The 25448-nt window shown below is 56.4% G+C and overlaps 1 protein-coding gene across 2 annotated transcripts in view; it reads left to right on the top strand.

The window, feature by feature from the left end:
* The first annotated feature begins 3658 nt into the window (after positions 1–3658).
* PMEPA1 (prostate transmembrane protein, androgen induced 1) overlaps positions 3659–25448 on the top strand; it is a 58639-nt gene continuing 36849 nt past the window's right edge. The window contains exon 1 of one of the 2 annotated variants that reach the window (XM_049698958.1): positions 3659–3838. In XM_049698958.1, the coding sequence (XP_049554915.1) occupies positions 3668–3838 (171 nt within the window). In that variant the 5' untranslated portion in view covers positions 3659–3667. Of the gene's footprint in view, positions 3839–4217; positions 4824–25448 lie in introns of those variants that run through there. The other variant, XM_004282307.4, reaches the window with a different exon arrangement.

A 25448-nucleotide genomic window follows, 5' to 3' on the forward strand; every position in this document is an offset into this window, starting at 1 on the left:
GTGTCCGATAAACATTAGCTCTTACTAGTGCTTAAAAGCAAAACAAGACAAAAATAATAATAAAAACACAAAGTCCAAAGATGCTAACTTGGGAAGATCGATAGGCCCATGAAAACACCAGTAGCACTGGGGGCTGGAGGAGCTGAGGGAAAAAGTGACTCAGCGCAAGGGGTTTCCAAAAGTGGTGAGGTGGGAGAAGAAGTGGTTAAACCACTTCAGGCCACCAGAGACTGTTTCTGAAAAGGCAGCTCTGTCCCGCAGGCCTGGGGATGGCATGAGGTGAGGGGGCAGGGCTGGACCTCACAGGCCGGGGTCTGCTTTGTCCCCACTGGCCGCTGTCAAAGCAGGCCCCAGCGAGCACAGTCAGGACACAGCCGGCCACCCTTGACCACGACCCAAACCCACGCTTGTTTCCCTGGTCCCTGCAGGGCTGCCGACGAGGGCCTGGCACCTGAGTGGGACCGTCTGCAGGACTCGCAGGGCCGATTGTTCAAAAACTATTAATTATGAAGAACTTCAAGGTGGTGACAATAGAACATCAAACCAAGCAAGGGGCCCTTCGGAGCCTGGGGCCTTGGCATCTGCCTGGGCTGCACACCGTGAAGCCGGCCAACAGTGCAGCCCAGACGGCAGGTACTGGCAGGGGCAAGGCCTCCTTACGGGGCTGGACCTCAACGTTTCTATCTAAAGATCCCCCTGTGGGAGATCCAACCCCTGCTAGGGTCAGACAGCCGCATGTGCTGTCTGGAGGCCCAGGAAGGCGTGTGCCAATGGTCGTCTGGGGACACACACCCATTTCACAATCCCACGACCTGTAACCGGGTTGGGAAATGTATTCCAAGTCCCAGATTTCCTTTAGTTCCTCTTCCACCAAGGGCTCTGGCCTGGCCACGTGCTGCCCCCAGCCTGGGGCTCCCTCCCTGCTGTCCCACCTCCCCAGAGGGGCCACCTGACCCCTTGGGCTCCAGCTGCATCCAGGCCGGGTCCCTTTGTTTCTTTCCAACTCTTGTCCCTCTGAAAGCATCGCTTGGACTTACATGTTTACGCATCTGCTGTCTGTCTCACCCGCAAGAATCCGAGCCCCAGGAGGGCCCTAGGAAGTGCTCGGTACACATGAGTTGAATGAAACACCACCTCCTCGGAGTGGGCTGCCCCAACCGGCAACCCAACCTCTAGCCCATCATTACCGTGTCTGAAGTAACCGAGTTTAGCTACGGGTTTTCGGGCCTGTCTCTAGTCTCTCCTGACTCCCACGATGTCACAGGAGGGTAGGGAGTTTGTTTTGGTTGCTGCCCTGTGTCTAGTACCCAGCACAGAGCCTGGCACTGAATAGAGGCACAACATTTACTGAGCGAAGGAAGTAAATGTCTTTCCCTGACTTTCGGTCTCCTTCCCACGGACTCAGGCTGGCCCAGCAGAGGTGGGCCACCTCCCAGTACCCGCACTGCCAACAGAGTGAGCTCTCCCATCTCAGTCCCCATCACCTCTTCCCGTGCCCAGCCTGAGAGCGCACTCTGTCCCCCGATCACTGAGCTCCCGGCACCACATAGGGTCATGCCTGGCACACAAAGGGTTGCCAGATTTAGCAAATAAAAACACAAGACATCAAGTTAAAATTAAATTTCAGGTAAGCAGCACATAAATTTCCAGTATAATTATGTCTCAAATCCTGCACAAGATACACTTATGCTAAAAATTGTTCATGGTTTATCTGACATTCACATTCATCTGGCAGCCCTAGGCACACGTGAAGCCTCCCATGAGTGTGGGTAGTCAAGTGTATGCTTCTTCCAAAGCATCTTTGTCCTTTCCTGCTACCCACTCAGCCAGGGGCCCTGTCATTGTGGGAAGGCTTTCCAACTGTCAATATTCTCGTCTGCAAAAGTGAAAACAACATAAGGCCAGAGCCTCCCCGGCCGGGGTTCCATGAGGATTAAATAGCAAAACTGCTAATATATATTCAGCCCTCTTCTTATGCCCTTCCAAGGCACTGCCCCCCTCACCCCCTCACAATCACCCCAGGCAAAGCCACCTTTAGCATCCCCACTTTGAAGAGGACGAAACTGAGGTCAGAGAAGTGAAGATACTCAGCAAGGTCACATGATTGTGTCCCACTCGTCCTTGGAGGTGCTGTTGCCACCACCATACTGAGACCCTGCATTAGGCCTCCAGGCAGAACTAGCTTTGGAGCCAGGACGGAGACCACTAACTAGTCCCAGGTGTCACCATCAAAACAGTGTGGTCACATTATAGGTGCTCATTAAATGTGACCAGTGCCGTTGCTCCAGACAGATGAACCAGAGGTCAGTGTAGTGGGTTTGTTTTTAATCCACTGAATTAACTGGTTATTTTTGCCTGGTGGCAGTTTAACCTGAATTGTGTAAAATGTTGCCTCATTTCCAAGACAGTCAACGGTGTGTGATTCTTGCTGCCAGACAGGCCAGATCGGCTGCAAGAGAATTCAGGAGCGCAGGGGCTGCCCCTGGCCTCACTGAATTCCTGGCACTCAGGGCTAGCTAGAGCTCAGTGAAAGTCTGTTGATTGAATGAATGAAGGAATGGCTGAAATGAGGGGCAAGGCTGGTGGTCTCCTTTGGGGAATGAGTGGGATTCAAGGTCATCCCCAGGCCCTGATAACAATTTCAGGGACTCCCCAAGGCGTGTTCCTGACTCTCCAGCTTTTTCTCCAAACTGCTGAGGTCAAATTGCAGCCAGACCTCCCCTGTTCCTTCCTTGGACCTGCTGGTGAGATCGACCCCTCCTTAAGGTAGGGGCTGAGACTGTCCAGCCCATGGCAGGGGCGCCCTCCACCGTAGGCCCTGAGCGCTTCCCCCCTTCCTGGCCCCTGGGCTTGGCTCCCTCACCAGTCAATCACTCCTGAGCTTGAACCCTCTAGAAAAAGTTTCTGGGCCTGCCCTCCTAAGAAAGCAAGAGGCATCACTGTGCCCCCTTGGGGAAGAGACCTCACCACTTTTGGGGCTGCCATTCAGTGAGTTCTACAAGATACAGCTCTGGTTCCAGTCTATTAAAAGGAAATGCCAGTAACTTTTAACACCTACCCCTCCCAAATGCAAAAGTATTCTCTGCTCATTAGGAAAACTCCAGGCATTACAGGGATCTGTGGGTATTTAAAGAACTAAAAATATTTGGGCGGGGGCCAGGGTGGGGAGCTGACCTGGGTTCAGCTTAGACTCCTCCATTGTGTGACCCTAAGCAAGTGACCCCCTGGCCATTTTCCGTGTCTGTAAAATGGGGATAATAATATTCTGCCCCTCAGAGTAGGCGTCAGATTGCGTTCATGTTGATAAGTTTCTGGCGCACGGTAAATAAGTACTTGTTAAATAAATGGAGATTTCGGGCAGGGTCTAGGAGAGGACACACCGAATTGCTGAGAGGATGTGGAGATGGGCCAGGGAAGGGGGCCTCTTACGTAATATTTTAATATCTTTTTAATTCCAGGAGAATGTGTTCTTGCAGCACTTCTGTAATTAAAACTTGAAATAAAAGTACACCCCCGCACTTCCTCCCCCGTCTTTAGAACTCCCGAGCTGTGCCCCTTCCCCGCCCCCCCGCCCCAAGCCGGCGGCCCCTCGGGCACCAGACGTTGGGTGTGGATTTGCTCCGGGCCCCGCCGGCTGGGAAGTTACGAGTCCCGGACACGTATTTACATGACAAGGGCTCCCGGGCGTTTCTCGGTGCTGTCCGGGGCGTGCCTACGCGAGTTCCAGTTTTCCCCAGTCTACCTCCTCTTGGTCGGGTTAAAGTGCGCGGGGGGCGCAGTGGGCTTGGGGCCTCCTGGGGCTGCAGATCTGGAGTCGGGGAGCTTACTGCGAAATCAGGTAATGGGTAACCTGGAGGGCTCCCCCCTTCCCTTAATTTCCCCTGCCCCGAGTCCCAGGGACATCGTGCTTCTCTGGGGGGGTGGGGGACAAGCTTCCCCCCGAGAGCCTCGGTCAAGGACCCCGGGGACCGGGTTGGGAGGAACGCACCCGCGATGGCTGGGACACAATCCCGCGGCCCCGGGCCTGGTCTGTGCCAGGCAGAGCTTCCTAACGGACCCCCGTAGGGGAGGGGACGCTGCGCCCTTCCTCCGCCGCGCGGGTCCTGGGTCTACGCGGGCCGCCTTGCTCTGGCCCTTTAAGAGCCCGCCCCCTTCCCCGTCACCCCGCCCCGCGGCCCGGGGAAGGGGTGCGGGGGAACCTCGGCGGGGATTGGCGCAGCGCGCGCCCCCTCCCCGGCCCCCGCGCGGTGGGAACCGGCAGCCCCGTCTAGCGCTGACGTCAGACCGTCTGCCTGCCTCCGACCGCGGTCTCGGAGCGAAACCCGATCTCCTTGGACTTGAATGAGGAGGAGGCGGCGGCGGCGGCGGCGGCGGCGGAGGCGCTCGGCTGGGGGAAGCCAGCAGCGGAGGCTCAGCCCCGGCGGCAGCGCGCGCCCCGGCTGCCAGCCCATTTCCCGGACGCCACCCGCGGGCACTGCCGACGCCCCCGGGGCTGCGGAGGGGCAGCCGGGGGGCGCAGGGGAGCGCGGCCCCGAGCACTGAGTCCCGCGGCGCCCCGGGAACTTGGCGGCGCCCCGAGCCCGGCGAGCCGGGGCGCGCCTTCCCCGCCGCGCGCCTCCTGCATGCGGGGCCCGAGCGCCGGGCGCCGGCCGGAGCCCCCCCCGGCCGCCCCCGAGCCCTCTGCGCCCCGCGCCGCGCCGCCGCGCCGTCCATGCACCGCTTGATGGGGGTCAACAGCACCGCCGCCGCCGCCGCCGCCGGGCAGCCCAATGTCTCCTGCACGTGCAACTGCAAACGCTCTTTGTTCCAGAGCATGGAGATCAGTGAGTGACCCCGCGCCCCCCTCCCCGGAGGCCCCGTCAGGCTCGGACCCCGAGTCGAGGCGCAAATGCGGGCGGGGGCCTGGGCCGTGCGCGCCCCCTCGGGCCGTGCGCCCCGCGCCCCGGCTGCGCCCGCCGCGCCCGGGGCGCGCCCTCCCGGCTCGCGGCAGCTGGCGGCCGTCCCGGCTTTGTCCCGCGGCGCTGCGAGCCTGGCACGGCCCCCGCTGCCCGCGCCCCGCCCGCCAGGACTCGGACCCGGGGCCGAGCTGCGCAGAGGGCGGCGGGGCGCCCGGCGCGGGAGGGCTGGGGCGGGTGGATCCGTGAAGTTTCCATTTTATTTCCCTAAAGGGCAGTCGCGATGGAGCAATTAGGCCGGCTCTTTATCAACTTTGGATTGGGGGCAGGGGGGTGTCAGGCGTGTGAGACACTGTCTGGCCTGCGCGGTGCCTGGGGCTCCGGGTGTGTGTCTGGAGCGTGCGTGGCTCTGTGGGTCTCGGTCTGTGTGAGTGGGTTTCCGTACGTCTGTGGAGTGTGCGTGTCTGGGTGTCTCGGTCTAGGTCTCGGCGTCCCTCTCTCTGTCGTGTCTGTGTGTCTGGCTCGCGGGCTGCCCCAGGAGTGTGTGTGCCCGAGTGGGTCTCAGGGTCTCTCTGTGTCCGGGTCTGGGTGCCTCTCTTGAGTGTGTGCATCTCTCTGGGGGTCTGGGGACCATTTGCGTCCAGGTGTCTGAATCCAGGGCTCAGCGCTGGCGGGTCTGGCGAACGTGGATCCTGAGTGTGTGTCATTGTGTGATTGTCTGTGTCCCCGACGCACCTATAAATAGCTTCTGTCTGGACAGCTTGGCTCAGTCTGGCTGGGACGGTGGTTACAAATGAGTCAAAGTTTGGGGCTGTCTGTATTTGGGACTGCCTTGCTCTGAAAGGGGGAGGTGGACCAAGGGTGGGGAGGGGAGTGTTGGAAGCTTGGCGCTGACTCGCCCTGTGCTCGGAGAAGTTGAGACAAATAAGCCTGGACGTCCGTCACACATAGCCCACCCAGGTGAACACTGGGGTGGATGGGCATTTGACTGGCACCCCCAGGGGACTGCCTTCTAACCTACCCTTTGGAGACCTCTTGTCTCTGAGCTTCAGTGTCCCCTTGGTCTCCCCTAATCTCCCCAGGCGAGGGTGGCACACAGCCCTTCCCTGCTGGGGCCAGCCTTCTTCCATCTGGGACCAGGAGTCCAGAGGCAGCCGCCACCGAGCGAGGGCAGTCACTGGGTGACTCATAAGCCAGTTTCCGCAGGCGGCTGCCACAGTTTTCGACCCCTGAGCCTGTACAGTGAGGCGCAAGGGGTAAAAATAACCCATGACCGGCCCTGCTGGGGCAGGCTGGCTGGCGTTGGTGGTGGGTCCTTCCTTCTGCCCGTCCCCACTCCCTCCAGTCCTGGAATTGAAAGCCTTGCTCTCCCTCACCACCACCACCACCACCACCACCACCACCACCCCTCCCCCCCCCCCCCCCCCCCGCAGCTGCCTCTTGCCAGGCCAGCGAGATGCCAGGAGAACCTGCCCAGAGCCAGCGTTTGCGGAATTGAGTTGCATTAAACCAGATTGCTTCCCAAAGGCCCTTTGTGAACTCGGGAGGCTAATGAAATGCAGGAGGATATTATTAAAATATGTTCGCACATGTTTGGAGAGTCTCTCTGGTGCTAAGTGGATTGGTGCTCAAGTACTCCTCGTGCCTCATTTTCCCCCTCCCGTAAAACTGCCTTGGGGAACTCCCCGCACCCCGGTCCACACTGTCAGGTTGAACTTATCCGTGATGAGGGCTGAGCATGGCCGGACATTCTGCTCTTCTTTCTTTGTGTTCAGGACTTTTTAAAAAATTCATTTTTATTTCTGTGCCTTCTTGGGCTGATCAGCCCTGACAATATTTTGGCCGCGACACCGAGAGGCCGTTAAGTCCGATGCCTGTTTTGACCGCTGTGCTTCAGCGTCTGAATGGGACCCTTGAGGTTATTAGTGCTTGGAACCCTGGCCCGCTCCAGCTGGCCCTGAGGTGGCCCATTAGTCATCATGCTCAGTGTATTTTTTACACACGGCCCTCTACTTCCTGGAAGAAAGCCCAGGGCAGGGAGGGAAGCGGTCTTTAGAGCGCAGGTATAATATAACAGTTTGTTGCGAGTGCTAATCAGATTTCCCGGAAACAGTCTGATGAGGACTGCTTTAAAGGCCTGGAGTTTCTTTATACAAAAATAAGGAAGGAAGGAGGGAAGGGAAAATTGAAGGGAGAAAAGAAACGGGCAGTGGTCGCTGTGCCTTTCTCATGATCTGAGCTGGGGGTTCAACTGGAACGTTAAAGTTGGATTTGGAGTTGGTCTGCAGGGCAGTGCCCGGGTGGCTCCTCTTTTAGAAGAGAAGAGGTTGCCCTTGGTAGGTCCGTTAAGCCCCCTGGGCCTCAGTTTCCTCATCTGAAAAACGAGACCATGATGGTTGAAATAAAAAACTCTACCGTCTTTCAAGACGAGACCTCTGCTCTCCAAAGTCTGGCTGGAGGCACCAGTGCGGGAAATGGCTTCCTGCCCCTCGAATGGCGCTGGGTCCTTGGTGTGGGTCTTCAGCGGCCCCAAATATCAGACCCGGGCGGACCCCGGGCAAACTCGGGGTTCATACCCTCGATTTATAGATGAGGGGAAGTGGCGGTGGAAAGCTTTGTCCCAGGTCCCCAAGCAATGCTAGACTCAGACCCAGGGTTATTTCTCATGGAACGCACACACCATCTTGAAAATGGAACAGGGGCCCCAGAGTAGGTCCACCTTGAACTTGAGGGCTGGAGGAAATCAGCAACGTCTCCTTTGCACCTGGAAGAACGGGAACTGGGTCGGCCCTGAGGGAGCCAGATACCTGGGATGGTCTTCGCTTTGACAAGACACTGCCAAGACTCTCCAGGGGCCCCCATCTTTCCTGAGGGTCGAGGGCTGTGGGCTGCTGTCCGATGGGACTTTGCTGTTCTCAGAACTCACCCCACGGAAAACTACACCATTTCGGAAAAGAGCCAGGGTTCTTGGAATGGAAAACAACCAGCTCAAGTGACAGCCCACCGGAGATGACAGCCAGGGAGTTCGATGTGGCAACTTTTGAGGAAAGGATTCCTCTTGGCACACGCATTTGCATTTTTCTTGGCATTCTTTGACCTCTTTGCAGTTCTGCTGCATCTCTTAGCAATTACCCCCTGTCTTTCTCCTCCAGCTTCTGCCTGAGGCCGTTGGGGGCAGACAGATGCTAACTGTGCCTTCTGGACAGAGCGAGTTGTAGGGCCAGACAGCTGTTGGCTCTCGTGGCAGCATTTCTGGAGGGTCCTGGGAGGTGCCCCTGCCCTGGCTGCGCCCTGCACCTCTGCAGACAGTGTCTATGGTGGTGGCTTGGTTTTTTAGCACAACCGGAGCCATTGAGCCTCGGATTCCTCTTCCCCGACCTCTCCTCCGATTCCAAACAGATATCCCCACGCACTAGAGACTCCGAAACTCACAGGAACCCCACTTTCTGGTGGCTTGTGTGGCACATGGGCTGTGCATGTGTAACGCTGGAATCCAGGGTATGTCACCCTTGGCACTAGGACGCCCGGGCCAGATAAGTCCCTGTTGGGAGGGAAGGTTGTCTTGTGTGCTGGCTGTTCAGCAGCGTCCCCGCCTCCACCCTCTAGGTGTCAGGAATAGGGTTGTACTCCCCCCAGCAAGTGGCAACAACCAAAAATGTCTCCAGCCTTTGCCAGATGCCCTCTGAGGGGCGCATTGTCCCTGGTTGAGAACCACCGTTTTAATCACTTACTGGTTTTTCCGAGGGGGCTGGAGGGGGTGGGAGGGCAGATCTCAGTGGAGAGAAGACGATCCTCAGTTCCTTTCCAAAATCAGCCCCTGTAAACGCCCAAGGTGACACCTGCCACTCATCCACGTAGCCTTTATTGAGCGCCTCTCGTGTGCCATGCAGGGAGGATTGGGGCTCCTTCTTGATGAGATTTCCGGTTTTCGCCTTGGATTTGCATTTATTAGGAGGAAAGACTCGGGCACCCTTGAAAGCTGATATTTCAGGTTTCCGGTTAAACTGTGGACGTCCAGCCGGCACCAGCTTTTACCCCTGTGGACCCTCTCACCTGGGACTTTTAACCCATATGTTTTCTGACTGTCCGGGTTTTAGGTTGAGGCGCCATAGGAGGCTGAGTTTTGACTGGATCTCAGGTCAGGCCGTTGGCCACAGCTTCCCAGGAAGTCTGGGTTAAGCCAGCTACCCCGCCCAGCACGTCCTGCGGGCAGGGGTGAGCTTAGTGTTTGTCAAGCCACAGAATGACTAATGGCTTTTGTGCACACACGCATACACAGGCACACACATGCGTGTGCACACACACCCATGCCGACACACACGCACACGTATGGGCTCACACACTCAGCTGCTACCCCTTTCTACCTTTCCGGCCAGCTTCTCTCGAGGTTGGGAATGGTTACAGCTTCTTCTGGGCGTGTGAGACAGACACAAAGGAAAAAAGTGCACATACACATACTTTCTCCCCTATAAGTTGTGCAAATGTATGCACTCTCCCTTTGAAAGAGAGGAAGGGAGATGCAGCTGTGTGTGAGGCTGCCTGGAGAGGAGGCTGGCGGGGCGGGGGCTGCTTAACTTCGCGACAAGGTGAGATGCACTTGAGCCCCAGTAACCCCAGAGCGGCCAGCTCAGGTGTGCCCAGGTACCACCTCCGTGTACCAGCCCCACCTCGTCTCAGGGTTTTTAAACGTCCATGGTTTGGTCAATTGTTAAAACATAAGGAAGTGTTGGAGAGGAGGACACGGGGCGGGGGGGGGGGGGCGCCCAAGCCAGAGGGCCCGCGTGGCCTTGTCTCCAGGTGTCATCACCCGGAGAGAAGTTGGCAGGCAGCTTGGCACCTGGGGTCCCACGCAAAGAGAAAGAGCTCTGGCGCACCGAGTCTCGGAGACTGTGCTCCTGCCAGCCTTGGGCTCCTGTATGGCACACGTGCTGAGGAGGAGATCAAGGCTGAGGACACATTCTGTGCTTTAAAAGGTGTCGCGTGCATGCCTGCATGTGTGCGTGTGAAGACGCTTGGCTAGGGGTGGGGCTGGGTGCCACGTGCCCCCTCCTCTTGGTGTGCCTGAGGAGCAGAGGGGATGCACCCCACTGCTCCGGGCCTTCCAGAGGCCAGCAGAGCACGGTTCAGGGTGGCAAACTCAGTATCCTCTGTTTCGGAGCGGGGAGCTGCAGAGAATGGCGGACGGAAGTCCTGCCTAGAGGGACCACTGCCACTGGGCTCACCGTTGTCACGTGGGCCCTGTGAGGCCAGATCTCTCCGTTTCAGGGACCTGGACAGCTAGGTTTTGTTGTAAAACTCCTGGATTCTAAGGACTGACAATTCCTTCTTTTCTCACCTGCTCGCAGGTCCTCTCTCTCCCGAGGGCTGAAGTGGGTTAAGAGTGTGACCCAGGGCCAGAGGGATGGAAGCTCTGCCCCACTCCCAGACTTGCTGGCTGTGTCACCTTTCACTGTCACTTGGCCCATCTGTAGCTCTAGGTGACAGCAGCTCCGGTGTGCTGGGGTGTTGGGAGGATTCAAAGATGATTCTCGGGGAGTGTGGCCTGGCGTGTGCACGGCTCTGCGTTCATGGGAGTCGGTGGTGACAGTGCGGTGAACTAGACCCGATGACCCACTTGTCCTGTCCCCTAGCGGTCACACCCTGGCACTCTGCCTTTTGAGAAGGACTTCAGAAGAGGGTTCCTCCACCCTGGGGCTGGGCTGCCGGCACTGGTTGGGGATGTTGGAACGAACAGGCCCATGTGGGTACCATGACCTTGAAAGTGGAGGTAATTGAATATTTGTGTGAGTTTCCTTGTCCCTGGCTGGCAAACCTCCAGCAGGTCCAGCCTTGGCCCAGGAAGGCCCAGACATCTCTTAGGGTCCCCCGCTGGGTCACTGGAATCCAGAGCCTGCTTTGGGGTCAGAGACTGGGCTCTGGGGGTGGAGGGTATGTGGCCATGAAGAAGCACCACCCTGACTCCAGATACCCCACAGGGTCCATTCCTAAGACAGTTGGGAGCACACAGCCCAGAAACTCCAAATGGTCTGAGGCTCTCACTTTGAAAATTCATTTCCATTTTGAACAAGTGAGGGTGCAGGGGTGGAGGACGAGCCATCAGAAAGAGACCGTGATCTTTTCTTCCCCGGTGGGTTTCACTGCTCCACCTCTGAGCACCCGCGTCTTCGCTCCTGCCCTTCCACCTCCCCAGGTGGGCTGTGCCCTCCGTGAAGTCACGTCGACTTCACGTTCCTTTGGGTGGCACCACAAAACCAAGCCCTGACATGGCAGGGTCTTGCCAGGGCCTCGTCAGGCACCGGTAGAGGTGTCTGTCACCAAGCCGGGAAAGGTCCCAGAATGGCTTGCCGAGAGGAGCAGGGGCTTCAGCACCCTGGGATGGGTTGAGAAAGGTTTGGGGGCATCCCCAGGCTTTCCAGGAGCCGCAGAACAGCTTCTGTCTCCTGTTTCCAGGGTGACTGATGGGTTTTTGTTTCCACTCGCTTTCCTAGTTGGATATGAAGAGCTTATTATGTGCCAGGTACTAGTGACGCATTTTTCTCAATCTTCAAAACAACTCTGTGAGAGAGCTGTTGCTATCACCAATTTGCAGATGCAAAAACGGGATCAGAGAGGGTAAGACACTTGCTCCGGGTCACACAGCCAGGAACTGATGCTCTGTTGGGATTCAAACCTCAGCTCCCTGACCCCACAGCCCACGCTCCCGTGGTCTCTTCCCCATGACACCACACCGACTCCCATTCATCAGGGAAAAACAAATCTCAGAGCACGCAGTCGGACAGCATGCTGGCTGACTTTCATTGGAAAGGTCTCCCCCAAACATGTGTCCCGCATCAGGCTGTCTCTGTCTCCTGCTCCTTCCTGCACCCCCAGACCACCACCATCCAATCCTGTGGCAGGGGCTAGCTAAGTGGCCCAGGGCTGTTCCTGGAGGGACCATAGCTTAGCTTTCCTAGGATTTCCAGGCCGTCCGGGGTCTGAGCACTGCCAGCCTTCTGGCCAGGGTGAGATGATGAAGATCTAGACTTTACGGGGGACCTACGTGGGGCAGAGCATCCCGTAGGTGCTGAGTAATTCAGCGCTTCATCCTGCACCGCGGGCGCTGTTCCAAGTGCTGCTCTGGGCACCGCAGAACATCAGGGGACAACTACACAGATAAACATACCCTCCAAGGGCTGCCGTTCTAGTAAGGACAGGGGAGGAGGGCTGAGAGGAAACCGAAACAGGGGCAACCTCAAAGCGTCTTTCGGGGAGGCCCCCCGGGCTCCCAGACTGGTCACTGTGTTTGGGCTCCCAGAGCACCCTGTGGGTCTCTTTCCAGACCTATCACGTGGTATCGAATATTGTGTAATGAGTTGTGTCATCTCTCTTCCCTCTGGTCGCTGAGAGGTTGGGGTCCATTTTGTTCGTTATATCCCCGAGCCTGGTTGGTACCTTGTGTATGAGGGGGGAAGGAAGGGGGCAGGGCGGGCCGGCAGGCTCCTAGAAGATTCCAGGCAGGACAGGAGGTGGTCAGGATATAGACTTGGAAAACCATCCTTTTGGGGATCCCTCCTAAGCTTCCCCGCTTGGCCCTCTGCGAAACAGAGGGGAGATTAACACCTGCTTCATAGCTTGTCAAGACAACTGCCCAGCAATGAAAAGCACCGCGGGCACAAAACATTTTGAATGCTCCAGTGACGTTTCCACTGTCTGGGGCAGGAAGCCGTGCCTCAGCCCCCTCCCCACCTCTGCCTCGGGGGCAGGTACTGAAACCCACGCAGAAAGGGGTCTCTCAGCATCACTTTAGTGCCACTAAGAGCTTAGAAATGACACAGGTGCATCGCCGGGCCTGCCCCTCGCCCCCAAAAGGGGGATTTCTAGGACGATTCTTTTCCGCACACAGCTGTTTCAGACTCGGAGGGTTTTTTGATTGCTCTATCCATTTGTCACCCCCGGTGGAGCTGGCGTCCGCTCGGATGTGACGGTGAGACCCACACGTTGCAAGGAGTTAGGCAGCTACTGTGACTCACCGTCCGAGGTAACCAGGTGGTGATCGGATCTTCTGGACGTTCCGCAAAGTCTGATATGTATTTGTTTTTCACTGGAGTGGGAGGGGGGAGGAAGGGGGTGGTCACCTGGCTTAGAATCGGTGCCTCTGCAATGCACTTGTAGGATGTTGAAAGCATTGGGAAATGTGGAGTCTGATTTTCTTTACCTTCAGATGTATTTTAACTATAGTCATTTATTACTGTAGTCGGTGGGTTTGGGAAGTGGTTCTCCTGGCAGAAAATAGAGTTTTAATTATTTGGTAACAAGTGTAAACTCCCAGGGGCTCTGGGATCTGAACGTTGTGGGTAAAGTTCGCTTCTGTCTTCCTTGAGCCACAGCTGTTAAAGTTACACTGTCCTCTGGAAACGTCTCCTGGTGCCCCATGCCCGGCACCGGCGCTGGGCTCCCCGGGGCTGGACAGATACACCTTAAACCACTGAACAGTCATATGAGTTCAGGACACCAACGTGCCTTTGATGTTTGGAGAAACGGTCCCATATCTTCTGTCCCTAATACGGACTTCGGTGGTGATGGGGCTGGGAGCAGCTGTGCCAGGTTCTACTTAGGATGCGTACAACTTTTGCATGATCTTGGCACAGAGTAGATGTTCAGTAAACAAGGAAGCAGTGAGTGAAAGAGTGGATTTATGGTGTTCCTTCGTCACCCCCATGGCTGCTGGGAGCGTGCACTGAGGTTCTGTAACTGCCGGCATTTGATCTGTCACCTTCTATCATCGCTGTCACGCTTCAGGGATAGGAGAGTCTCTGTAGGTCCTTAAGGTCTGCAGGAGCTGATGTTTCTATCCCTGGCTTTGCGGTTGCAGGCAGAAGTGACAGATCCAGCTGTGGATCTGTGTGGGTGTCAGTGGTTAAGAATACAGAAATATGTGCTTTAATATGTAAAACTGCATATCATTGGGTATAAAAAATACATACATATATAGACTTGTATTTATAATATAAGATATGCAGAATATTTTAAGACGTGTGCATTCCACCCAAGGCTAGGAGACTTCTCGGAGGTCCCCCGACTGGAGGCCACAGCGGGAACCACATCCCCACACCCCCTGCAGGTGTGCTTTGCCCTGGGCTCCCCCAGGGAGGTAAAATCAGGGTTCCCAGGCTCTGTCCTCAGAAGCAATAGAAACGAGCAGCTCAGTCAGTTTTCCTGCACATCTTGGGCAAAGCAAACTGCCCTTTCCCAAAAGAGGTTTTTTCAGCCCCGCTGGTCTTGGGTACCTGGTTGCTGACTGCTCATCTGAAGTAGATTCCGCAAGACGGCCCCGTCGCTCCCCTTGCCTTGCTTTGCCTGAGAGGGTCCGGGCAGCTGCTGGTAAGTGGGGCTGCCCTAGAGCGTCAGCCAGGCGTGAGCTCAGTTTTGTTCTCGCTTATGTCACTTTGCCCACCAGGGTCAGACATTCCTGACGGGGATGCTTTCAGACTGTGCTGAAGCTGCCCTATAACGTTCAAACGCCTGACCAACAGCGTCAACCCAAGCCCTGTGGGGTGATTCGTCCCAGAGGCCACATTTACACTGGGGAGGCTCAGAATTTGCACGTGGCCATAGCAAGCGCTATTTCTCCATCTGCCTAAGCTTTATAGCAGGTAGAGTAGCTTTGCTCTGATGTCCCTCCAGTGGACGTCAGTTGAGAGACGGTGGAAGAGTCTGGTGGTTGTAGATGATGTATTTCAAAATCCCGATCACAGAAGGGAGAATCTGTGTGGTCTATTATGGCTGCTCCACTTCAGGAATAAAAAATAAAAGTCAACACCAAGACGTTTAGTAAAACTAAGTGCGTACATGCGTACTTCCTTTACACAGCTCATGTGGCTACACAGCAAGGCTTCATCAAGGTCTTAAATAACCCTCCAGAAGAAAGTAGAAAGCGAAGGAGGCAGGGAGGGTCCATTCAGCCTGGGGAGCCCTGCAGGAATTTGGTTTCTGCCCCTGCCCCAGTTTGCGAATTCCCAAGTCTGAGAATTCAGGCTGAGGTCCTGCAGCTGGTCACGGGTCTAATCGCCTTCCTGAAAATAATTTAGTCGGTAATAATTCTGTAAACCTATGAATCAACTTTGCGCAAACACCCTGAGTAATTTCTTTGTTCTTTTCTTTCTACTCTGTAAATTGGTGTCTGTAAAAGCCAAAGGTTTGGTCTTGTGGAAGGCATGATTCATTTATTGGTGTCTGTGCTGCCCCGTTATCGTCCAGTCATTTCAGAACCCAGTCGCGGTGAGCCGGGAATGATTCATACGGGGCTGAGTTGAGCAGCCGATGGGGGTCACAGCCACAGGGGAAACAATTTTTTCTAATCTGTTTACGGTACGGGAGAAAAAGATGGCTGCATCGAGATGATGGAAAGGGTGTCAATTACATCGGTGAGTGTAGCCGATGAAATGACACCAGCCAGCCCTTTGAACACCCCTCCGTTTGCTGCTGTTGATCGTCCTGATGGACCACAGCTAAATGCACTCCTATCTCGGGTGTAACTCTCCTGTGTTTTGTGGATCCCAATCTCTGAGCAGGCTGACATCTAGGGACACCCCCAGGCAAACCTAGAGCAGACTTTCAACCCAGAAGCCACAAATGCAGAGAACATTGCCTTTTTAAAAAGTCTATCCACTAGGTTCACCACGGGATAGTTCAGACATCCAGGCTTAAGGGTCAGGGACCACTCCCGTCCCCCCTCTCATTTCTCTAACAAGGACAGTTATTAGGTGTTTGCAGTTGTCAAGTCTCTGCATTAATCTGTAGCGTGTGGGGACTTACACGTGGAACTCCTAATTTTGTCTAATTTTATTAGTTACTTTTCGCCCTAAATAAAATTGTCACCATCCTCCCATCTAGAGGGTAATTAGAGTCGCCTGCGACGTGGCGCAGAGGAGTAATTATGAGTCCAACTTCCAATCATCCACGTGAATCTGGGCCCTGCCTGCAAGTGCATAACCCAGAAGTTGCTTATGTTTAGTTAAGGACTCTTTCTTCCTGTGGCCATTTCTCTTCTGAAGTCTCCTTGTCTGGTTGATTCTCCATCTGTGTGACTTGCTCCACTGTATTCCGTCCTCCGCATCACTGAGTAAGGTCCTGGCTCGGGTATCTGTGGATCCCCAGCTCCTATAACTCTTTAGTTAGAGGAGAATTTAGCTGGTACTTATGGAGCCACTTTGTGACTTTCAAAGTGTGGATCAGGGATGAGTGCGTGGCATTTGAACCAGCACTCTCCTTGCTGCCCGTGACAGACATTGCTAATCGATCCCAGCATGGGACAGTGGCAAGGGCTGCAGAACTCCTGGAAGGGAAGGGACTGCTCCTGCATGCAGCCACCGGGACTCCCCACCTGCTCGTCATGTCACATGGAGGCCCTTGGGCTGCCTGACGAGTCGGGGACAGTCCCTACTATGAGTTCTTAAGGCTGTACCACCACTTTGATGTGACCCAGGCCCTGGCTTCAGCTGTCAGGCCTGGGTCCCTCCCAATCCTCTGGGCTCATTCATGGTGAGATCTGGAGCAAGCCCCCTACCCATGTTACTCTCAGCTCCCCAATATTACTTCATTTGTCTTTCTTTAAAATCGGGGTCACCAACTCAAATGTCACAGAAGCCTTCATTTTTACCTGGGATGCATGTTGCAGCGTTCCTTTGCAGTCTAGTGAGAATGAGCTCTGAACCCTCTCCTGGAATAGACCCAAGTGAGTGGGGGTGGGCTTCAGGAAGAAGAGGAAGAAAGGAGAGGAGCTGGGCAGTCAGTATTCAGGCAGTGAGCCCCCAGTGTCCAGCAACTCTGTCTGTTTCCTTGATGATTGCCTTAGTGGCACTGTGGCTTTTCGAACCCCAGCCATTCCTGCCAACAGTCACAGACACTCACCAAGCACCGTGTACGCCCTCGGGGCAACCCCGTTGGCACAGGAGGAAGCGGAGCTAAGGCATGTGCCAGGGGGCGGAGATCACCAGCCAGGAGCAGAGCAGGATTTGAACTTGGGCTGCGGGACTCCAAAGTCTGTGCTTTGCCCGCCGTCCCCCCAGCTTCAGAACCGCCTGTCGCCCGTGTAAGGCTGTGGCCGACTCCAGGCCTCTCCGCCTTTGCCCTCGGGCTTTTGCAGCTGGGCCTGCGTCCTGTTCATCCCTCCTGCACACGCTCCCCTTCTTGGAATGGTCACCGGCGACGATCCCGGGGCTCCGTGCCAGCGAGAGCAGGAATCTGTCCCGTGTCGGGTTGCAGCTGACGGGAGAAAAGGGTCATGGTGACCTGTGGGGCGCTGGGCAGGGCCTGGGCTCCCCAAGAAGGGTGCCTCGGGAGAGGGCGCGAGGAGAGGGTCCAGAGAGCATTAGGACTGAGGTCCCTTTCCAGCCTCCTTCTCTACAGCCTTTCTCCATCCTGCTGGTCATGGAAGCCCTGGGGGGTCTGCAACCCTGACCCTCAGGCACACCCCAAGGCAGGAGTGGGGCTTCTTAAAGCTCCCCGGCTAATTTCCAGGGTGCGGCTGTGGTTAAGCCCCGCTGGGCCGGCCTGCACCCCGTGCCTACAGATGGAGAAACTGAGATTCAGTCGAGGGAAAGGAGGAAATCCGGGCTAGTTTTCAACCTGAAGCCTTTCTGTGGCTAATCAGAGCGCTGCCACTAATAATGTCATCATTGTAAGGAGCAGGCTGGCGGGACTCCGTGTGAGCCAGGCCGGAGCTCACACTTGCACGCGTCACTGTGCGCTGGGCAGCAGGACCGCGGGGCCCGTGAGCCCTGGCGTCAGCCTCATCTTCCAGCGCCTGTCCTGTCCTTCCAGGCCGGGTGCTCGAGCAGCCGAGCGACCCCTGAGGCCTCTGCCAGCTGCGGTGCAGGGGAAGGCCTGGGGTCTGGTGGGTGGAGTGGGGGCCCGGGGCCTGTAACTTACCGTCTAGTTCAGGGAATGGTAGGGGCCCCCGGTTTCACCAGGATCAGGCTGGGCACCCACCGTCCTGGCTTCCTCTTCTGCCACCTGTGGCTGCCAGACACGCCTTTAACCCACCTTTCAGCGTGAGCTGCCCCTACCTTTGCCTTCTGGGTTCTTGGCTACCAACGTGTGGCTTTCTGCTTCACCAGGGGCGGCACGTCTCTTCTTGAAGGGTATCTTTCCCGGGGGGTGGAAGGGAGAATCCCGCAGAGGCGGGAACAGGGCACTGGTGGGCTTGCAGTTGAAGGCGGAATGTTCCAGACACAAGATTTTCTCATCCTGGAAGCCCCCGATGAGCCCTGCTCATACCTCTCCCCCTACCATTTCTTTCCTTCCCCTCCCTTCTTAATTTTGTTCTCTGTACAACGGGCTTAATTGAACCCTGAGGCTCTTGTGAGAAGGAAGGCGCAGCAAAGACCCAGTCAGACCTCACCCGGCTGTCCCTTCCCTTCCCTTCAGTTGTTAAACTTCCTCTTGGAATCTGCACTTCCCCTGCTGTGACGTGTCTGTTGAGGTATAATTCATAGACAGAAAGCGCACAGACGTAAGGGTGCACTGTGATGAGGTTTGGCACGTGTCTGTGCATGTTACCAGTGCCCAGATGGAGACGAGGGACCTTCCGTCTCAGCACCCGGCCCCCGGCCCCTCCCAGGCTGTACCTGCCCCACCCTGCCCCTCACCGAGGCAGTCACTGCAGATTCAATCACAGAATCTCAGAGATTGAAATTTAATCTCAGAGATTAAATTTTCTGAGTGGAGAACTTTGCATAAATGGCGTCACACTGTATGTTCACTCTCTTTTTTTAATTATTTATTTATTTATTTATTTTTGAGGTACGCGGGCCTCTCACTGTTGTGGCCTCTCCCGTTGCGGAGCACAGGCTCCGGACGCGCAGGCTCAGCGGCCATGGCTCACGGGCCCAGCCGCTCCGCGGCATGTGGGATCTTCCCGGACCGGGGCACGAACCCGCGTCCCCTGCATCGGCAGGCGGACTCTCAACCACTGCGCCACCAGGGAAGCCCTGTTCACTCTTTTTGTTTGGCTTCTTTCACTCGGCCTCCTGACTTTGAGATCCATCCGTGTTGTGTGTCTCAGTAGTGATTCCTTTTTATTTCTGAGAGGCATTCAATTGTGTGGATGAACCACAGGGCTGCCATTCAAACAGGGAAAAGCCCCGTAAAAGGGGCATGTGGACCCAGAGGAATGACTATCTAAGGGTGGAATTCCAGGCGCCTTCGTGGGGAAGAGCTTTTATAACCTGAATCTGAGCCCCATAAACGGGCACTTGGGGCCTGGGCACCTGTCCAGCCCTAGCCAGGGAGACTCAGGGTGGTGGCAGAGGCTTTGGAAACTCAGCAGGCTACACCTCTGCCGCCACCTGGCACGGCCCCGCCAGCCACAGATGCCAGCTCGCCAGCCCGCCTCACCTGGCCCGCATTCCTTTGCAGGGAATGAGGATGTGGGTGACCCCAGACAGGTATGAATCATGTCTGGGGGAGGCGGTTACTCAAGCAGAGAGCACCCAGGCTGAGTTCCTTACGGCTGATGGCTGACGGATGGCTCGGACCTCGGGATGGAGCTGTATGTCCTGGAGGTTGGGGCATGCCTCACTGGAGAGTGTGGAGCTGGCAGACGGGGTCCCCGACACTGGGACTCGAGCATTCCCTGAAGAAGAAAAGGATACCCGCAGAATGGCTTCCGAGGCCAAGTGCCAGTTCAGAATCGTGGCTGTGTTGGTTACCAGCTTCGTGGCCGCCAGGCCTCAGTTCTTCGTCTGTAAAATGGGGATGTTAGTAAGCGTTCTGAATTTTGGGGGCTGTACGTGACAACACATAGCTCACGCCAGGTATTTAGTGAATGCCAGGCACCGTGCGACATGCAGTTTTGCAGGAGCTGCCGTTCCTAGATCTGTTTTTCAGACTTGCGGGCTGGGACTCAGAGGACAGAAGTCACTTGGGTCATAAGTACCTGACCTTGTAAGGTCAAAGAAATCGACAGACCCAAAGCAAACTGGCAGCCCATGAGAAAATTTTAGATGGCATGTGGATGGGTATTTCATATTTAATGGTTCTTTTCTTAGGTTAATGTATGTTAAATGTAAATACGGAAGAGCGGAACAAGCAAAAACAGCACATCATTGACTTCATGAGTGTTGTTTAAAACAAGGCTAAGTAGTAAAACTCAGTCGATCGAGTATTTATTTTTTTAAAATATCAAGGAATTTAAGTTCCTTTAACGGGGTATTTGGAAATGGCAAAGGTCAGGAAGGCAGGTTGACGTGATGTTTAAGATGCGCGCCCCGAGGAGTCCTCGGGGGTCTTTAATAAGCAATTACAGACTCACGGCACCTCCTGCAGAGTAGAAGCACTCTGCTCTTTGCCCCTCTAAGGTCACCCGGCCGTTTGAAGGTCGGGGTCAACTCAGTTCTAATGAGATCTAGGTCACGGGGTCGCGTCATGGGCGGGAACCCGAGGAGAAGGTTCATGGGTAGAGTTATGGATGGAGGGGAAACTCTCATCCTTCCCCCAGACAGACAGCTCCGAGCAGCTTCCGGCAGGTGACGGGCTCCAGCTTTATCCTCAGGAAGGTGCTAGTGGGGAGAAGCAAACCCACTGCCCCACCAGATCTCAGGGCCGTGGTTTGCACAGGAGTGCTCTGGGGCCGGGGTGTCCACGACCTTCCCCGCACAGCTGTGCGTCATCCGGATCTCGGTGTGTGTTTGAATCAAAATTTCTACGTTCTTTCTTTGTAATGGGAAAAATCTCCTTAACTTAATTGCCCTGCGCTGCCTGAAATGATTTGATGTTTTGCAGAATAGACCTGTGATTTATTACGTAGCCTGCTAATGCACCTTTTCGGCTCTGGGGAGAGGGAGACACAGTGGGAAGAAAGGGAAGCGCAGGGCCCGGTGGGTCCAGCTCCGGCCGGGGCCTCGCGGCGGGTGTGGGCTCCTGCCCTCTGGCTGAGATGCCCCCAGCATCACCTGGTCACTGCTGGGACGTGTCCCGTCGTTGGGGGAAGTTCTGCCACCTGCCTGGCTTGGGGTTTGGCAGAGCTGTGCTTATTTCTCCTATTTTCCGAACAGTTTGCATGTGGAAATCCCCTAGCGGTCCAGTGGTTAAGACTCTGCACTTCCACTGCAGAAGGCGTGGGTTCCATCCCTGGTTGGGGAACCAAGATCCCACCTTGCCACGTGTTGCAGCCAAAAAAATAGAAAAAAATCAATCAATCAATCAGTGTTAAAAAAAGAAAAAAAACAGTTTGCACGTGACAGACGGTGGCGGGAGCTGTTTGAAGACCCCACGTGAGACTAGAATTGAGCCTCTTAGTGGTGTCAAGGCTCCCTGGGGGCCCGACCCCGTGAGGCTGCTCCAGCTGGGGTGTGAGCTAGGCTTCTTCCTAAAGAGCCCCTGACTCGGAGACCTTCCCGCACCCGGACCCCAGGTCTCAGACCCTGGGCCTGGGTCTGGTCCTAAAGAACTGAGAGGAAAGGGCAAACAGGTGGCTCCTTGAACCCACTGACCCTACCCGTGGGGCAGCGGAGAGCACACGGCCCTGGTGCCTGCCCTCCCTGCTCATCTGGGGCCCGCCTCGTCCCTGACTACCTGTCTAGGAATTTTTATTGCAGCCCACAGAGGCATCGCAGCTTGGCTGGAATGTGAAGGATCCTGGTGTGCGGCGGGCATCGTAGGTCCCGGCCCCTGGGCGGGAGTGCAGGGGCAGAGGCACCCGGCCTGCTCACAGGTGAGCATGGCCGGCGTGGTACCGCTGCTTTGGGCCCCATCTGGCCTTTGTGCTGCCTCTTTGGGCCCTGATTCCCCTCTGGGTCCATTTTGCTTTGACCGTTTCCCCCGAGACCTCAAACCACAGCAAGGACTAAATCAACAGTTGCTTGCAGCACTTAGGCAGCCCCACCGTGTCCCCAGGAACGCGGCCCGGGACTCTCCCTGTGACGTGGGATCCTCCCGGCGCCCCCGGCAGGCAGGACGAAGGTTGTTAGTCCCTGTGTACAGACGCACACGTGCTGAGGTCGAGAGGGCGCCGGGCTTCCGGCTCGTGGCTGCCGAGGGGCAGGGCCGGGACCTGAATCCCAGCAGCGTGGCTTCAGCTCCGCTTATGTATCCGTGTGGGCTACGGGCTCGGCCCAGGATCTCATCAGCCTTGCCGGTCAGCAACAGGAAGGAGGGATGGTGGCCTGGGGTTCCCAGAGCTCTGCCTTTTCCCTCCACCCTGGAGAGTGGACAGAGGGGCCCCAGCCTCCAGGCTTCCGCAGGCCACCCTGCCCGCGGGTGCCGAGCTCGCGGTGCCGGCCGGCGTGGCAGAGCCGTCCTGCCTCTGCTCCATCTGGCAGCCTCAGCCCTCGCGGAATTCCTCCTGCGGCCAGGAGTGGCCATGTCATCCCCTGCCGGCCACAGGCCAGGTGGAGACCGGGCTTCCCTGAAGGAGCAGAGGAGGGGGCTTCTGGGGGGCAGGACCAGGCTGCCCCGTGGTTATCCGCCCGCCCCCATGATTCACGGGCGCATCTGATCTGCCCTGAAGCGGCAGCAGCAGCATTTGGAGCCCTTGGTGAGGCCAGGCCCAGCGTGCAGGGAGTGAGTGGTCACTGAGGACCCAGACCCAGGGAGCAGGGGGCATGGGTCTGCCCGCCGCAGCCTAGGAGACGGTCCTCGGTGCCGCTCCTGCTCTCGGGGTTTCTGCTTCCGCCTCTGCACAGTGGGGGTGGTGAGAGTCCCCCACGTTATGGGGTCGTAGTGAGGATTACAGGAGAGAAGACGTGCTTAGCTGAGCAGTGGGCGCCTCGTAGATGCTTCGGAAATGCAGCCTCTTCTGTGGTTTAAGACGTGGCCAGTATTGAGAGAGAGATGGCTACACCCGCCGCAGGACCTGCCTGTGAGAAGGGAGGGGAGAGTGATGTGGAAGCCCTTGGCTCCAGTGGGAAAAGTTAGACGGGACCTTGAGGCATGAGTAGGAGTTCTACCCAGGGAGAGGTTTCTCCCGTGAGATTACAGGTACCAGCCCCTCCCAGGCACACTCAGGGTTGTGTTCACCCCACTTGCCAGAGGAAGTAGAGGCACAGTTGTCCATGGCCGTGCAGTCGGGGCGGCGTTAGAGCTGAGGCTATGGGCACCAGCGAGGTGAGTCTGGGCCCCTGTGTTGTATGTGTGTCAGGGACAAAACCTAGACCAGGAGACGTGGACCTGGCCCCAGCTTGCTCTGCAGCCTCGGGCCGGTTTCTTCCCTGCTCTGGGAGTGTGGAGGGTGTGGGCATCTGCCCATCTCCACTCTGACCTGTTAGTTTTCCACAGCAGAGGAGTGATTTCTTTGGGGGAAAAGTTTGCCCTTCCCCCACCCCTGAGGGACCAGGAGAGGAGTTCTGGGGGATGGGAGGAGCTGCTGCCTCAAGGGGGCCTCTCCAGACCCTGCCCATGGGCCTGCCAGCCTGGGCTCCCCCAGCACCTCCTTTACCTTCCCGTCTACCGGCCCAGAGACCCTTGATGACTCAGGCCTGCAGCACCTCTGGGGACTTTGACCCTCCTGAATCCACCCCTTCCCCTAGAGAGCCTGCCCAGGGCTCCTGGCCAGTGCCCCACTCAAGGCATCTATGGGGCACCCATCTGTGGATGCAAGAGCCCTCGGCCCATCCTAGGGGTACTGGAAGGCTGGATGGGGTGGGTGTGTCATCTGTAATTTTGTGCTCATTAGGAACCTTACTGATGGGTAGTTTGCCTGAATATTTCATTCCTTCACTCGTGAATTCATTTGACACATTTACTGAGCAACTACTATGTGTTGGGCCTAAGACTCTGGAAGTTCACAGCCATGTAAAAGGCAGACTCACTTGAGTGGGGCAGACAGGAAGTAAGGAAACCAATGCAAGTGTAACAGCTTTTCCAAGGTCCCACAGGAAAAGGGAGAGGCGGGCGGGGCGGGGGGCTGGGACCGTCTTTCTCTGTTTCCTTTGCTTTTCCATCAGCCTTGTAAACTGAGGTTATCCTGTGGGACCAGTGCAGCCCGTTTTATCACATGCATTTGTTCTTAACTCAGATATGGAGCTGAACAAGAGGAACTTCGCGACTTTCCCTCTGGGGCACTGATCCAGAAACCTGGGGTGGGCCAGGAATCCGCATTTTTATAGGTTTTCTTGTAGGAGATACAGATTCAAGAACACAGAGTCCTGGATTCTCGTCAGCTGGGGCCCCAGCAATGCTGGCATCCAGGGCCCATCCCCAGGGGTTCTAGTGGGTCAGGGCTGGCCTTGAAGCCTTTGTCCCCTCTCTGAGGTTTCCTAGAACAGATAGATGCCAGGCAGTGGAGTCACAGGGCTAACCCGTGTGCTTGCTGTTCAAGCTTCTGCTCGTGTTTCTAAACGGACCCCTCGGAACGCCCAGAGCAATGTATACCAGCCCTAAAGAGATAACGCTGATTTCACAGTGAAAATAGCCCGGTTCTTCTGATAGAAAAAAGTGATATGTGCTCCTTATTTAAGAAAAATTCGAAGAATTTGATAAATGACAAAGACAAAAGTGTAAACGCCCACAGCCCCATCACGTGGAAATGAGTTTACTCCGCAGGTCTGTTTCCAGGCATCTGCACTGCAGGCTGATGGGCAGGTAGCAGTGGTTGGAGGGAGGGGTGCAGCTCCCTCCCCTGCAGCGGTTTTTGCGAGGGGGAGGAAGACGTCCCCTCCAGCTTGCCCGTGCCTCGTCTCCCCACTGAGACATGGGGTCTGAGGCCCGCCTGGGGACCTCCTGCTGATGCTGGTTGCCTGGACAGCAGCCTGCGCCTTCACCTCTGATGGCCGTTGGAGAGGCCGGGCCAGCGCCCGCTGGATCTCAGCTGCTATGGGAGACGCAGCCACTCACCTCTGGGGCTCACATCGGCCGAGTAGTGCTGCTTCTGTGTCCATTTGATACCGCGAAGCTCCTGGGTCAGACTTTCATTGAATTGAAGGTCCTTGCTGGTGAAACATGGTCTGAAAAACCACAGATCTTATTCGAGCCTCTTTTTACAGACAAGGTGTCCCAGAGGCCCAGAGAGGGTGAGTAGGAACCTGGAGTCACACAGCCAGTGTTCACCACCCAGGTGTCCAGGAACACGTCCCCTCCCCTACTCGGAGCAAGGCCTTCCAGATGCTGGAAGACGCCAGGGTCCCTGCTGGGGACTCTCCACCCTGGTCCCCTCAGCCCAAAATACACGTGAAGCTTCTAAACTGATCGAGATAAACAGCTGACATTTACGGCCACGCCTGGATTCAGGCACTGCTCCGGGGCCTTCCTGTGAATTAGCTCCTCGAGTGAATGAACGTTTTAGTGACAGGCTAAGGAATTCCCTGCATTTAGTTTGGGGATGGCATGTCACCCAGGCTGGATCCTCGGGGCTGAGCTCTGGCCACATCTCTGTCCCAGGAGGGACAGGCAGCGAGCGTAGGGGACCCGAGAGGTGTCAGGCCTTCACCACGCCCCTCCCGCGCCCCCCACCCAACTCCCCAACCTTTCCGCCTGGGAGGCCAGGCCTCCGTCCTGGTCATACAATGCCCCCTTCTCACATTCAGACTGGCGGTCTAGACACTCACGCTCCCTTTTGTTCTGGAGGGTCAGGGGTTG

The sequence above is a fragment of the Orcinus orca genome, chromosome 16 (genome assembly GCF_937001465.1).
Source record: "Orcinus orca chromosome 16, mOrcOrc1.1, whole genome shotgun sequence".
NCBI lineage: Eukaryota > Metazoa > Chordata > Mammalia > Artiodactyla > Delphinidae > Orcinus > Orcinus orca.